The following is a 16,699-nucleotide window of genomic DNA, read 5'->3' as shown; positions in this document are numbered from 1 at the left end:
GAGAAAAGCCAAAACCGAAATCGATTTTCCTGCAGGCGCTATTGACGGCCAACGTCTGTTCATTATATAAGTATCTATTATATATTGATATGTATCTATATATGTATGTATGTATGTATGTATATCTTGCAATATTACGTATACGCCCGGTTTGCCATTTTAGTTGCACATTGTTGACGCAGGCGACGCTCTCAACTCCTTTCAGTCATTGTCCTCGCACTTGGACTTGGTTATTCCTGATTGCACAATTTACTCGGAATTCACATTGTTGTTGTCCTTGTTATCCAATGTCACTTGAACGACTGTTGCCGCATCCGCATTCCCAACCATTGGCCCTGAACAAGAACTTGTCAAGTGCAGAAGGTCTTTTGCTCATATCGCATCATCAGAGTTACGTTCCCTCGTTGCTCCATTGAACTCTCTGTCTCCCAGTCTATCCCCCTCTCTCTCTCTCTCTCTCTCCTTTGCGGTTCTGGCTTGCGAAAAACTTGCTCTATTGCTGCGTAATTTGATTAAGCAAACTGTAAAATTTTCAGCTCCCACTAGGATCCCTTGGAAAAGTTTTCAACTCGTAATATACATGTTGAATAGATTTTAATTGATAAGTGGAGCATCTCAGTTACATCAAAGTGAGAGCTAAGTGGGTTAAGAGAAGTTAGAGTGTATTACATCCAAATTTACTAAACTAAGCACCAAGGGAAAAGCAACTCTTGCTTTCCCTATTTTCCCACACCAAGTAAATAAAAATATATATTTTATGTATAAATTTAAAATGAAAACAGGAAACAGAGTCTATAAAGTGTCGGTTAGATCTGAACTGGACTCTCATTCTCTCTCTCTCTCTCTCTCTCTCTCTCTTTCTCTGGGGATTACCCACATTGCCATTACTTCCTAGTTTATGGGTTTATAGTACCTATGACCTTAAACTAAAGTACATATTTGGCCCCCGTTTCCTGCTCACGGCCCCCCGCCCTCTCACCCATCGCAACCGAACAACATTTGCATTTCAGTTGACGTGCATGAACCTGACATTGAACGTGAATGTGCTGGCAATGAAAATCCGAGGAGGGGCGACACCCAATCGTTGTTATTGTTGCATTTGGCCAGTGTGAATTGGAGGTCAGGTCAGGGCCATGGCACTTGACATTTTTCCAATGGCTGCACATAAATACGAGCACAGCTAGTTGGGGCTTAAGCGTAGGGATACAGTAGGTTAATGTGCTGCCCCAATATATGTATATATATGAACATATACAGGTATACATATATGTACATCTATTCCTGTTGGCTTCAAACAGATCTCAAATGTTAGTTACGGCCATGTTATTGACCTAAGTCAAGGACGCAAGCGTAAGCTGCGTCGAGTCGGTTTTTTAGGCGCGAAAAATCCTCGTGGAGCTGCACAAAAATAGCGTGATATAAATAGCGCCCTAGCCTCTCTCTCTCTCTCTCACTCCCTATACCTGTACTTGCCGGCGGGCAGAGCCAGACTGCGCGCTGATTTGTATTTATAAACTTCAGCCGCCAAGTCGTTGACAATATCAAGGTCTTTGCGTTGCTTTATTGTTTGCATTTGTAAAATGGCCCAGCCCAACGCCCTAGTCCTTCCTTCCATTTCGTGCTGCCGTTCCAGTCGGATCCCTCTGCAGCAGCAGCAGCAGAAGCCAACAACTTTTGCTTGTGGGTCAATGGCACTTGCAGCCCAGCACGCTGTCGTTCCCTCTCGCTCTGGCCACTGCACTCGACTGCCCTTTTCATAGTCTCTCTCTCTCTCTCTCTCTCTCCATCCTGCTCACTCACGCGCGCACGCTCGTTTAACCAGTTCTGTTTTGCGCTGATCCAGCTAATAAGCAGACATAGACATGCCCGCTCTTTTGCACTGCATGCTCTTCTTCCTCTTTTGCCTCTTCTTCGCTGCTCTGCCTTTTTGCCTGCTTGCTTGCCCTACATTGTGCATGTGCCGTCGCGGCTTGATTCAGCGCTTCTTCAATTTGATTTTATGCTCACTGCTTGTGCATGTTATCTACAGCTTCGTCTGTGCTCCCTCTTTTGCTCTTCTTCTTCTTCTTCTTCTTCTTCAGCTTGCTTTGACTGCTCTGCATGCTGTTTTTCCAAAGTTCAAGGTCTTCGCTGCGCAGTTCAACGCCGCCGTCGACGTCTTCGTCATCGTCTGCACAGATTTTACTTGATTTGTTTTTGTTTTTATCATTTTTCTTTTTTATTTCTTTCGATTTCAGACCTTTGTCTGGTCATTCTCTGCGCGTTGATTTCGTTTTCTTTTACTCTTCTTTTTTGCTGGTCTTACACTTCATATACAATTTACACAAAAAAAAAAAATTATTCGCCCTTTCTGCTCGCTTGTTCTGCTCTGCTGGCTGGTTTAATTATTTGACTTGATTCCAGCTTTATTTATGCACTCTCTGCCGCTGTCGCAGTCACTGCTCCTGTGTCTGCTTCTGCCTCTGCCTCTGCTTTTGCCATTGCTCTACTGCTGCTTCAGCCTCTGTCGAGCCTCTACCTCTGTCTTTGCCGCTGCTTCTGCCTCTGTCCTGCCTCTGCTCTTTGCTTACGCTCTCACTCTCACTCAGCATGCAATTTGACTTTCGAGCCTCGCTTACTCTCTGCGTAATTAACACATTTCCGGTTCATGACCTAAATGTGTTATACAAAATCGACTTGGGTGGCGTGTCATAGACAATATAACAATAATAATATATAACAGCTAGAATTAGACACCTCAAGGCAGAACCAATATTGTGGTTATTTCAATATACTATTATATTATAAATAATAGATGAAGTGCACACTCAAGATCATCTGCTGTACGTAATTAAATACGTATACTCAAGTACTCAAATGATATTTCCTCAATACTGTCATACTTTGGCCTTCTTGGTTATCGACAAAAATCTATGTGTCTGTCTCACTCTGCTCAGATTTATAACAAATGTGTCTTACATAGAGCACTGCGTGACCATTTGGGGGCTATCGCTCAAAACTCAGATGACTCAGATGAGGTTGAGAAATTTTAGACTTTTACCCAATGACTCAGAGTCGACCTTCAAACGAAGCTGTCGAACCAAACCGAACCAAAAGTATAAAAAATATACATAAATGAATCTAAAAAAAATAAAAATATAAAAAACCTTATGTGGGTTTTATTCCTAGTGTCTGGTTGTAATATAATGGCCGTTATTCAAATCATAAAATCAAATATAAATACATATTGTGTAGACAGCGCCTGGGATTACAAAAGACCTCGCCACGTAATCAGCGCTCGAATGGCCTAGTCGCTAGGTCCCGTTACTCAGCCTCGGTAATTGCAAACTTACAAAATGTGCGGCAGCTAACGCACAGAGAGGGATAGAGAGAGAGAGAGATAGAGGGGTAGGCAGAGGGGGACCAGTTAAACTGACTCTCAAGTTCAACACGTCACATTGTAACTGTATCATGTAACTGTAATTGTCATCAAATTCGATTTTCGCTAATTGTCACAGTTTCTCAGCTGCAACCGACCAGCCCCGCCCCGCACCCGCACTCGCATACGCAACCTTGCAGGAAGTGTGCTAGATTTTTACGTTACGTTACGTTACGCCTTGCACTTGTTGTCTAATGTGTGTGGGCATTGCCCGCTCTCGCTCACACCGCTGCCAAACGGTGCACAACAGCAAAGATAAATCTATCTTATGTCCCTCTCGCTCTCCCGCCAAGCTCTCTGCCGATGCCGCTGCTGCTTGCTGCTTGCTGCCTGCTCTGCCTGTTGTCTGTCGCTTAGCTCTGTTCGCCGATACTCTCTGCTCTCACCGCTCACCGCTCTCCGCTATCCTCTTTCCATTCGCTTTCAGTGTGTCACATTTTTGTGCTGTGTTGTGTTGTTGCCCGCCTTTTGCTTTTATTATTACTCGTATTATTATTTGTTGCTATTTCTCTTCCGCTTCTAATGCCGCTTTGCCGCGTCAGACGACGTCGAAGTGACCTTGTGCTTCGCTTTGTTTTTGTTGCTATTGCTATTGCTGTTCTTTTATTACTGTTGTGTTTGTTATTGTTGTTGCGTTTTGTATTGCGCTCCCACTTGTAATTCGCATATTTATACAAAGCACATTATATAATTCTAAACAGGTTTGCTTCTTATTATATTTTGTTGTTGTTGTTATTGTTGATTTTTAATCTGGTCTGTTTATCCGCTAGATACACCTTGCACACCTTTTTAGCGTTTAGCTAACTGTTTCTTGACAATAACTCGAGGTATGTGCTATAATTGTTTTTTTTTTTTTTTTATTTATTTATTTTTTTTTTTTAATTTGTAATTAGATTAAGTATCTTACTTAAGACAAAAGTGAAATGAGAATGTTTTTTGTGCAAATTAAACTTCAATTGTCATACGATCCCAAGCAACGTTTAAACGTTAAACGTTTTATTCGAATGACGAATTGTATACACATATATAAATACATATGTATATTTGTATGATTATATATAGGAGGACTTGCATAACGCCAAGGTCTTGTGATTACCAGCTAAGTTTCATAATATTATAGGTCATAATCAATTACTACTTGATAAATGCAAATTACGCCTCGATCTATAAGTGTTATACTGTTACTGTTATACAATTGCTAATATATTGGTTTGTACATTAACAAGGTCGTCAAAGCCGGAAAATTCAGTTAAATTGTTGCTAACGGCTCGAATGAAAGTTGATTAGAACGCAATAGGCTGAATCTCTCCTCCACTCTCTTTCTCTCTCTAAGCAACAGATTTTCAGTTAAAGTATATTTTTTATTATTTTGCCACTGTGCAGAGCATGAGCAAACAATTAGCAAACACCTGTATAAAGATGCGGTCTCATTTAATTATTTGCAAATGCCTAATCAAATTCCAATCATTTGCGGTTCAACAAGGTAAAAGGTATATGTAGGTGTGCTTATCAAGTATATATGTATTTATATTAACTACATTATATATGCTGCATGTCATATAATATTCATGAATAATTGTTATTTAAAAAGATTATGCATATCATATATGAATATAATTATAGATTATTATATAAGATATTTGCTAATTATCAAATTTAAATAATATTTTTGATTAATTAGTTTCTTAAGAGTTATTGTGATTTACATTGAGTGAAGTATACTTTTAGTGATATAAATATAAGTGGAAAAGATAAGTATATGCCTGCCAATTTTTAAATTAAACTGATTAACTGAAAATGAGATATTGGGAAGATTGGAAGAAGCCTAGGCAGACCTCATATGAACGAGTCTATCTCAGAGCCTATAAAAGCCTCCATTTTGTGTAGATATCTGTAGATCGAGTTAATTTAATGTTATCGATCAGGCTCCTTTTCAAAATGATTTTTCCTATATTTTTAGAGCTCAACATATTAGAGCCCAAGCAATATTACTTACAAATATTTAAACTTGATAATTATTAGATTAACATTATAAATAAAAGCTTTCACGCACTTGATTTTTATCAGAAGTATATATGTATGTACATAATAATAAATATATATGTACATACATATGTATATCTCATATGAAATTGATAAATATTTATTAGAACATTGGCTATTACGCATACGTTTCCAGTATAAGCAACTGTGCCGTAAAAGGTGTTGAGATATCAATATTATTAATTCATTCATATTTCATTGTTTTGATTGAGTGCATTAAAGCTTTTCCACGAATGCGTCTGCGTGGACAGAGGCGTCGTTCGCATAACAATAGTGAAAACAAAATGCTTCTGATTGGCACACGCACACACACACCAGCAGAGCGAAAGAAAGCGTGAGAGTGAGAGCGGGAGGGAGAGAGAGGCTTTCAATCGAATTAACACACTCACACTCACACACACACAAGCGCGCGCCGAGTGTGAGAGTGAGAGTGGGACAGCTGATAGGCGAGCAACGCTTGAGATCTATCTCTCAGTGCGAGGCGCAGCGTGTGCGTGACATTGACATTGAAATTGTGCTGCGTTTCGATGGAATTGAGGGATTTCAGCTATGGCAGGCAGCAGGTAACAGACACACACACACACGCACACATAGAGGCAGCCTGGTCTTTTTGACCAACACCTTCACAGCCATCGACCCATTTAAGAGCCACATACATAAATCTCTATCTTGACTCGAACGGCAGCCAGCAGCACCCCAGTTGGCCTTGACTTTTATTTACTTAACTTTTAATAAGCGGCAACAAATGCCAGACTTGTTTATTTATTAGCCAGGCGACAGTATATAAAAAAATAAAATAAATAAATAAGAAAGCGAGAAATGAAATTAAATAAAATAAATAAATATCAAATCAGTTGCACGACTGGCCGGCCATAGGTACCCATATATATACATATACATATGTATGTTTTTATGTATGTATGTATGTGTATATAAATTTATGCATGTATAGCATTAGATTGCCGTTCGAGCCGTCGTCCACAACTGTCACTTTTAACTGGGTCTCCGGCACCTTTGCCGTGAAACAGGTTTCCAGGGTAACTGCCGAATCATCAAACGCACAAAAAGAAGAAGATAAAGGAAATACAGCAAATAGTATAGCCCTCGCCATACAAATTAATCACAGCCAAATGAATGGGAAATGCAATTCAGTTGCTAAAACTCCAATTAAATTCTTTTGACAGCTTAATAAATTGGGAAATTGATTTTAGTTTGAGTTTTACATATTTTATATATCAATATTAAATATTAAAAAATATTAAAAGGTATATTAAAAAAAAAAATAGAAAACAAAATCTAAATAAAGTCAAATTTAATAAATAATATTTCTAAGCATACTTTTATATATATATAAAAAATTAATTGAATAAATTGCATTTCCTTATTTAAAAATTTAAATTAGATAATTTACATAAAATTTTAATATTTAATATTTTAATATTTCATAAAATTGTAATATTTAATTTACATATTGGTTTATATATTCAATTTTAATAAATTTTCTATTATTATTCTTAAAAATTAAAATTAATAGTTCACAATTAATTAATAATTTCAAAAGCATTTTAATAAAATTTTAAAAATTAATTTAAACAAATTAAAATTAATATGCTTAATAATTCATATTATTTTGGCAAATATTTTAATTTATTATTTCATTTATAATATACTACATAAAAACACATTTTAATTGGACGGAAATGATCTCTTATATATTAAATGTATTTAATTTACTCTAAAATACAAGCATACATATTTGAGAAATCATAAGAGAATGTATTGTTTATTATTTTTATAGAGTATACCCATATCTTTAAGTGTGTATACGTAATATTTTGTTTAGTTTTCTGAGATAAGCTAATTTATTATATAAATGTATTAATATATTTTATACTAAAAGCAAAAGAGTTATATTTTCATGAAATATATTAGAAAGTTTTAGTAAAATTGCTACTATAATAAACTTAAAATAAATCTTTAATTCGATAATGCTTGCATTAAATTCATATGCGGAATTGAAAGACCTAATTCGGTTTAGCTTGAACGTCAAAAAAATAGAACGAAGAGCAGAATTTTATGGAGCAACAATATACAAATAAATGAAAATTTTATTTATTCACTTATATATTTTTGCTTTCATATATATCTTTTACATATCTTGTAACTAGAGAGAAAGAAAGCGAGAGAAAGGGAATGTATGTGGGATATTCCCACTCCCATTCCCATTCGTTTCAATATTTAGGGTATTACCCAGTCAACCACTTTTCAGCTATTTATAGGTGCTGTAGGAATTCTGAATTCAGAGAGCTGAGCTGAGCGCGTCAAGTTTATTCCAGTTGAAGTTCAAGGTAAAAGCCGTCGTCAAAACAACAACAACAACAATAACCAAATACAAAGTATATGTATATAAAAACGAAAAGAGAACAAAACAAAAATAAGAAAAAAAAAACAGACACGCAAAAGAATTATCGTATATATACAAAATTAACAAACACAGCAGAGACAAAATTTCGCAGCCTTGACAAAAAAAAAAGCACACACGCATACAAATACACAAACACATGTCAAAATTGGAACGAAAAGCGAGTTGGAACAGAGGGCGGGCGTATGGGTGAGTTAGGCGTGGCTCGCAAACAATTTCAATTTTAAATTGATAATTAAATTGCAAATCAAATGCGAGGCGTAGTTCAGCAAAAAAAAAATAAAATAAAATAAAATAAAATAAATAAAATAAATAAATAAAAAAAAAATTAAAAATATCTAGTAAAAAATTATAAATATGAGAATATACATATATATATAAATACATAAATAAATATGTATATACATACATATGCCTATAAAGCGTGATGTAATGCGTATCAAGCATTAATTTGACGCCTTTTTTTAATACTCTGAACGAATTGTGCAATGCATAAATAAATAAATATTTTTGTTTGTTCCGGAACTTCAGAGAATCTGTTTCAATTGCTAAGGCATCAATCAATGGTTATATAAGCACATTTCCGCTTTGTTCTCTATAGATTTATATATACCACTATATTCGATTTTGTCATATGTGCGCTGACCTTTTATAACTGTAAATGTAGCTGTTAGAGCTGTAAGCCTGTAAACTGATATATCTATATATCTATATTTGTATCTATATATGTTCATGTGTCTGTGAAAGCTACTTGACTTGACTAAGTTAACTGTTAAACAGCTTCATAAACTGTCGATTCACTCGGCCATCGAACATAATACACAATTATAGGTTTACACATGGCTTTACACTGTGCTACATGATATACCGAAACGTGACTGTGCCTTTATAAGGTGTGTTTGCTTAATGTCAAGTTAAGATTATTATTTAAATTTGATATGAGATTTCAGTTTATACTTGAAATGGGATCTATTTTTAGACGTGTGAATAGATAGATCCATACAATTGTTTGCTTCATTCTGATATGAATTTTTAAAATATCCAGGGTAATTCCTATTTAGTTATCTTTGCGTGAAACATACAATTAATTGCATACATTTTTTTATAATAATTTTCTTTGATATTTTGGTTGCGTAATTAATAAATCTTTTCAGCTAAATTTGTTGACAAGAAATAGTAAATGGTCAATAGAGAAGAACAGTGTATTCTTAAGTTATAGAAGAAACTTAAGGACTGTTATATATGATATATAAAATGCTATTCAATAAGATCTAGACATAAAAAAAAATAAATAAATAAATAAATAAAAATAAAAAATAAATTAAATTAATAATAATAATAATAAATAAAATAGTGTAGGAAAAAAGTTGTTTATATATAACTAAAAAGATTTAAGTTAAAATATATATATATATTAAAAAAAAATACCATTAGATCATATTCTATTATAGTTTACTATAATATATAAGTTTATAATATTTATATAAATATAAATATTTATATTTATATATTTAATATATTTAATATAAATATATATTTAATATATTTAATATAAATATTTATATTTGTTGTAATATATTATAGAATATTTATATTATATAAATGATATATGTATATACAAACTTTATTATAACATTTTATAATATTTAAGTTTTTATATTATATATTTGAATATTTATGCTATATTTATATAGGTCCAATTAATTTACATTTATGGCCAAAGAACAAGTTGAAAATTTTCTAGACTTCATTTTGAGAATTTTCTGGACAAATATTTAAAAAAAATGTTTGAATAATGATAAATAGTGATTCATAAACATTTTTATAAAAAATTTCAATAATGATATTATAATAAAATATTAATATTAATGATGTAATAATAGTATAATAATTTAATATATTCACAGAAAAATTTGAAGTATGGTCTAACCTTTATTTAAAATATTTTGTCTCTAAATATTTTTAAAAATTTGTAAAAGGTTTATAAATATTTTTAAAAAAATTTGTAATATTTGGTTGGAATTTTTATAAAATATTTATACAATTTTTTAAAAACTGCAAAATATTTTGTCAAACTTTGTAGCAAAGTTTTCAGTGTCGCGCTATTGACTAAATTGCGTGCATGTACATACATGTCTAGATTGTGTGACAAGCTGTGTCCAGGGTCAACGGGTTACAGTTACATTAGATATACATATGTATATATATTATATATACATATATCTATATATATTTGTTATAGTTTTCTAAGGGTATATCCTATATGGGCAAATCGCTTCACTTACCTAGATCAGGAATCGAGCTGGACGGCTCTTCGCCATTGCTGTTGTTGTTGTTGTTGCTGCTGCCGTTGTTGTTGTTGTTGTGATTGTGGCTGTTGCTGCTGCTGCCCAGGCTTGAGGCATGCTTTAGCTTGGGCGGCGGCGGTGGCGGAGGTGGTCGCATAGCCGAGCTGTTGTTGTTGTTGTTGTTATTGCTGTTGTTGTTGTTGTTGCTGTTGCTGTGCAGATGGTGCGTCGGCAACTGTTGTTGACAGAGATTGTTGCTGCTGTTGCTGTTGCTGCTGCTGCTGCTGGAGACGATGGGCGTGCGAAATATGTGCGCGGACGAGGACGTTGCTGGGCAGGTGGAGGAGGAGGCGGAGGCGGAACCGGGCGAGGCGCTGCTGGAGCTGACATTGGCAATGACATGATGTTGCTGCTGCTGCTGGTGCTGCTGATGTTGCTGTTGTTGTTGTTGCTGCTGATAGTGGTTGGCAGCAATAACATTGACATGCCGTGAGCTTGTGCTGACCACGAATTTGCGAGCGGCCGCTGTGGGCGGCGCAGCATTAACGAAGAGCTGCTGCGGCGCAGGAGGCGGCAGCGGCGGTGGTGGCGGAGGCGTGGCTGGCGGCGTCTGCTGGCGCTGCTGCTGCTGGTATTGCACGTGCGTCGGCGGCTCAGCATAGGCCGCACGCCGATTGATGACGGGCGAGACGGGCGCGGAACGCGAATGATGATGCAACGGCGGCGGCGACACGGAGAGGCGGCGTGCCACAACGTTGCAAGCGCTGCCGGGCGACAGAGATTCATCATAGAGGCGACCGTCGCGTATGACGCGCACGGCAGAGGAGCGCTGATGCAGCTGCAACTGTTGCTGCTGCTGGTGGTGCTGCAACTGTTGCTGCTGCTGCTGCTGCTGTTGCTCCTCTAGCTGATGATGCAGCGGAGGAGGTGAGGCAGGTAAACGTTGCTGCTGCTGCTGCTGCTGCTGCGGCTGTTGATAGTGCGCGGCGGAGGGGCTGGCGGAGTGGCGCCTCGACAGATGCCCGTGCGACTGTGTGGCAGGCAGCGTGCGCGTTATTATGATCTGCGGTGCACCAGTTGCCGTTGCCGTTGCCGTTGCTGTCTCTGCATAGATGTGCTTGCTGCTGTTGCTGTTGCTGCTGGTGGCGCGCTGCTGTTGCACGTACTCGACGCGCGGCGTCAGTATCACCTTCTGTGTGCCGCCGGGCGTGGTCAGGCCGGTGGGCTGGCGGGGCGGCACCGTCTGCACCTGCACGTGCGTATAGCGTTGGGGCGTAACATTGTTGCTGCTGCTGCCGTTGCTGTTGCTGCTGCTACTGTTGCTGTTGTTACTGCTGTGACTACTGCTGCTGCTGCTGCTTGGCTCCGTTTGGCGTCGCTCCTGCTCCTCCAGCTGCAGCAGCTCGAAATCGATGGGCTCCGTCTTGATGTGCTTGCCATTGCTGCTGGCAGCGGCGGCAGCGGCAGCAGCTGCTGCTGCGGCCTCCATGCACTTTAGTTTCTTCAGCATGTTGGCAAATCTAAGTTATATATATTTGTATATGTATTTCTGTCTGCTTATTGGATTTGATCCTGAATCACTTTGCGTTGTTGCCTCTAAATCTGCCTCTAGTTAATAAACTCGCTGCTCTTCAGCTTCCTTATCGTGTGCTTCTTGTAAAAATCAGTCTCTTCTTCTTTACACTTGTTGCATATATATTTTTGTGTGTGTTTGTTTTTATTTTTTTGGGGATTATCAAAATGTTTTTTTCAGCCTTCAAGTTGCAAAGTTGTTTTTCGTAGTTCCTAGAATATTGTTGCTTACTTCTCTAGCGTTGTCCTTAAACCTGCCCAGATCGAGATGTATATATATATATATAAATATATATCTATATATATATATTTATAATGTATATGGTTGTTTTATTGAAATATCATGAGGCCTTGTTGTGATTGAGTACGGTTATGTATGCTCAATGTTTATAACTAATAATACTTGTTCTGGTTTACGCGATGTCTCCACAGCAGCTGTATTTACTTGGTTTATATGTGAGTATGTTGTAGGTATTCTAAGTAGCTGCAATGAAAAGGCGGAAGAAGGGGAAAATAAATATGAGAAAAAACATATTTAATATATTTAATTTATAATTATTATCTATAAATAAATTAAATAAAATTTATATTTAATATAATATATATATATATATATATATATATATTTATATTAAAATATATATTTATATTAAAATAAGTTAAAAAATATGTATATGTAATATATTTTTAATTTATTTAATTTTATTAAGTGATTATTTAATTTAATTATTAATTTTGTTAATTGTTAATTTTAGTATAAATTATTATTTTTTTTATTTATACTTATATTTACTTATTTAATTAGAGCTGTTATTTTTATTAATTTATTCCATATTTTTATACCTAAATAATTAATTTATAATAATTTAATTTTAAAGTAATATTAAAGCATATTTAAATTTTTAAATCAAGTTGGTCATTACCCACTGCATAATACTCGCTCATTGCTTAAAGCCCATTCAATTCATACTTAAATATAAGTAAATAGCTAATTAAACTGTCAAATATTGATTATTGATTTTTTTTTTATTTTGAGTTTGCAGTTTCTAGTCTAGAATTTATGACAAAAATTCAAGAATTATTTTCCAGGAATTAATAAAAATAAGCACTATAAAAGAGTATTTGTGTTATACCAGGAAATATCTGGAAAACCTAAGCGCTTGATAATATTAAGACTCTAGCTGCAATATTGGCGAATTAAGGTACAAAACCTATATACCCTACTCATTCCGTGAATGAGTATAAATATACCTATAATTGATATATGTATTTATGGTACATATATTTCCTTATTCAATTCATGCTCAATCTTAATTTAATTTCCTTTTTATTTCATGCTGTTAACTTCCTCAACAACTCTTAAGTAATTAATAAAAAAAAAAAAAAAAAAAAAAAACAAATTAATTTGATCATTTAATTGCCAATTAAGCATAGACACTTACTTTTTTATAAATAATTTATAGACCTGATTGATTGTTTGCTTGATTGATTGATGAGTTGATTGTTGAATAATAATGCAAAATTAAATATATATTTATTTATATGTATATATTTGAATGCATTTATTGAAACATAAAGATTTATGTCCTGATATTTGTTGTTGATGAATACTTGAGTTGAGTTTTCTATATATATTCATATATATATATAGGTATATATGTATATATAAACTGTTATTATTAGTTATTTATATAATATGTATATTTATATACGAGTATTGTGTTTTATAATTATGACAATTAGTCAGCGCTTAATAACATTTTTTAATTAAATTCATTCACTTTTTGCTTGATTTTTCTCCAAAAATATAATATTTATATTTATATATGTATGTATATATGTTGTACAGGTGTATATTAATAATATATTTATTATTTATATATATGTAGCTGTTTTGCACATGAAACACAACGCGTTAGTTGCCTGTTAATAAGTATTATTTATTTTTATAAATTTATATATTTTTTGTTTAGTAATATTTCACCTGAGCATTAAATTTTTAAATATTTCTGTTGTCGAACTTCTTTATTTTTTTGTATTTTATTGTAGTTTCGTTATGGGCCTATAAACACCTTTATAAAAATATATTTATATGCATATATGTTTTATGAACTCTGAAAGAGTTTTATCTGAGCTTTCTTTGCTTTCTAGCCGAAGGCCAAACACTTTAATGAGAGCGAGCGAGAGCGGCGAAGTTAGAGTGAGATGATTATGTCACTTGTTATTAAAAAATATTTTGCTGTATTTTAAAATTGATTTTCTTCTTTTTTATTGTATTTCTCCTTTTGGCGTATCCTTGTTGCACTTAGCACTTATATTAAACATTTGCACTGCGCACCTGGCGAAGAATTCACGCATTTATTTAACAGGTAAAGCTTATTAAAACACATTGCTATTGGCCAGATATATTAGATGAATTTTACAGAAATTTTACTACAGCTGTTTCCCAGCCCAGCATATTATTATGTTTTATATATATTTATATATTTCTATTTTTTTTTTTTTAGTTTGCAGCAACAGCTGGGCGCAGCTGAAGCTTTGTGTATTGGGGGCGTGTCTGTATATGGGTTCAATATGTGAAAAGTGAATATTTGTGAAAATTCAATAGGATGACACTGGGCTCTGCCTGTGGCACTGACACTGACATTGAGGGTCCAGGCAACGCGTTCAAGAGCAAGGTGAGAAGTGGCAACCGCTGCGAGGACGTGGGCGAGGACGACGACGAGGACGAGGACGAGGACGAGCACGAGAACTTGAACTGGCAACAGCCAACAGCTGTTCGGGCTGGATTACTGCTGCTGCTGCTGCTGCTGCTGCGGCGGCCGTTTGGGCGCTGCACAAGGACAAGGACACAGCGCGCGACGCGGACACGGACACGGCCACGGACACACGATTCAATGTTAACCAACTTGCAACACACAGCTTGAGTTGTATTCAAATTACGAATTCGAATTTTTCATAATTTTTGTTTATATTGGCGCCTTTTGGTATGGCCTGCAATTTGTTGCACATTTTTGTTGTTGTTTGCTTTTTAAGCAGAAATTAATTAAATTGAATATTTAATTAGCGACGGCGATTTTTAGGCTGTTTTGAATATGCTTGACTGATGGACGCGCTTTTTAGAACCGCGACCGCTGCAAGCGCCGTACTTTCTCTGACTGAAATTGAAAATCGCACAAAAGCTTGCAGCACGAGAGCAGAACCGAACATCACTAAGAGAGAGAGAGAGAAACCAGAGAACAGAACCGAACAGAACAGAACATACGAATGAGTGAGCGAGAGTGAGAAGCGCAGCAATACAAAAACCTGCTGAGCGAGCAAGTGTCCGTATCCGTGTGTGTGTGTATTGCGAGAGAGCTTATATGTGTGAGTGGGCGAATAAGCTGCACAATGAAAGTGAAAACCGTTCGTTGCGGCTGTCGTTGTGTGTGTGCGTCGCCAGGCTGCAAAGTGGGCACGTCTGACAGAGCGCGAGGAAGCCCCGCTAACCGACTGGCATGAGCGAGAGAGAGATAGAGAGGAAGCAAACGACTGCGAGTGCGAGTGTGTGTGTGAGAGAGCGTGAGCTTGCGCTAAGCAAACGAGGAAGCAAAGCCAAAAATTCTGTTAAGAATACAAAAGCAAAACATAAATAAACAAAAATAAACGCGAATGAGCGGACGAACGGCAAACAACGCACAAACCAAGTTTCGTTTCGTTTTTTGTTTCTTTTTTTTATGGGGGGGTTAACAAATTGTGGCATGAGGCGGGTCGACGAGAATTTTAATGGAGTTGCCACCCAATTGGGGTGGCATAAGAATAAATGAATAATGAATAAGGGTAGTTTGTCGTATTTGTGTGTGAGTATGTATTCAACGCGAGTTTGAGTGGGTAGCAACTTCCACCCACAACAACAACAACAAGAAAAGCTGTGCGTATGAGCAATATGCGTTAGCAAAAGACTTTACGGACAGACGAAGTCACGCATTGAGGTAGGTTCGCATTTGAGCGACTGAAGGGAAGTTGAATGTGGCAGCTTAATCACATTTTATTACGTTTTTATTGTACTCTGAGTGTCGATTCATTCACCTAACCGAGGCACGTTTACAAAGCAGATGCATTCGCATTAGTCAATTCATAAATTATACAAAAACAACTTATGGGTTTCTTCCGTAAACGTCAAAGCGTCAAAGTCACAATTTGACCCCAAACACGCAACAACAAAAAAAAAAAAAAACGCAGAGGCAAATGAGCAATAAATACTTTCACACACTCGCACGAGTGTATAAACAAGCGCCAGTGACAAATTTCAATAGCAAAGCAATCAGCAATCTCATTGCAAGCACTCACACAAACGCACACACTCACGGATGCAAGCAAACATGCCAGCATACATGTATTTTTGTGTGTATGTGTGTGTGCGTGTGCATATTGCAAACACAACAAACGTATTGACCTTAACACTGAATGCTCATTGCGCTGACAACGCGCCGCTCCACATACACACATATTGCAAAGAATTTCGAAATAGAAACTCAATAGCAGAGAGCGCAAGAGAGCGCAAGCGAATGCAACTATTAAGCCGAATGAGTAAGAGAGCGAGCAGCAGCTAGCGCGTGTTTAGTCAAGTTCACCAATACCAAGGCAAGGTTAACAGCAGCTGTCGCTGTGTGTGTCAGTGGCGCATTTAACAGCGCGTCTACAGCACCGCTACAGTTGAGCGAGCAGCGCCCTGTTAAGAAACAGAGCCACAGAAGAGTTTCGATGGGAGTTATTTCTGTGTGTGCGTGCAAGTGTGTATTTGTGTGGGTGATTGGAGTTGCAGCCCGCCCCGTGTATATGGACCAGACATTGAAGGTTGGGGGGCCTAATGAGGGTTGCAATGTCTGGAGTTTTGAAGTTGCTGTGAAAAAGTGGGCGCCGCGAAAGCTGCTCTGGAATGAGTCAGACATTTTGGGCTGAGGCTGAGGAGGTTTT

At 36.4% G+C, this 16,699-nt stretch overlaps 1 protein-coding gene across 1 annotated transcript in view; it reads right to left on the bottom strand.

Annotated features, from left to right (window-relative positions):
* The window catches only part of Eip75B (Ecdysone-induced protein 75B), a 119,068-nt gene extending 105,700 nt beyond the window's left edge, over positions 1-13,368 (bottom strand). The window contains exons 1-2 of the mRNA XM_089260338.1: positions 13,186-13,368; positions 10,169-12,227 (exon numbers count right to left, since the gene is read on the bottom strand). Of these exons, the coding sequence (XP_089116464.1) occupies positions 10,169-11,681 (1,513 nt within the window). The 5' untranslated portion in view covers positions 11,682-12,227; positions 13,186-13,368. The remainder of the gene's footprint in view (positions 1-10,168; positions 12,228-13,185) is intronic.
* Positions 13,369-16,699: the final 3,331 nt, after the last annotated feature.

Source organism: Drosophila navojoa, chromosome 4 (assembly GCF_054131105.1).
Source record: "Drosophila navojoa isolate 15081-1374.11 chromosome 4, UAZ_NAV_1.0, whole genome shotgun sequence".
Taxonomy (NCBI): Eukaryota; Metazoa; Arthropoda; class Insecta; order Diptera; family Drosophilidae; genus Drosophila; species Drosophila navojoa.
Note: the sequence above shows the minus strand (reverse complement) of the source record. Positions and strands in the feature narration are given on the sequence as shown.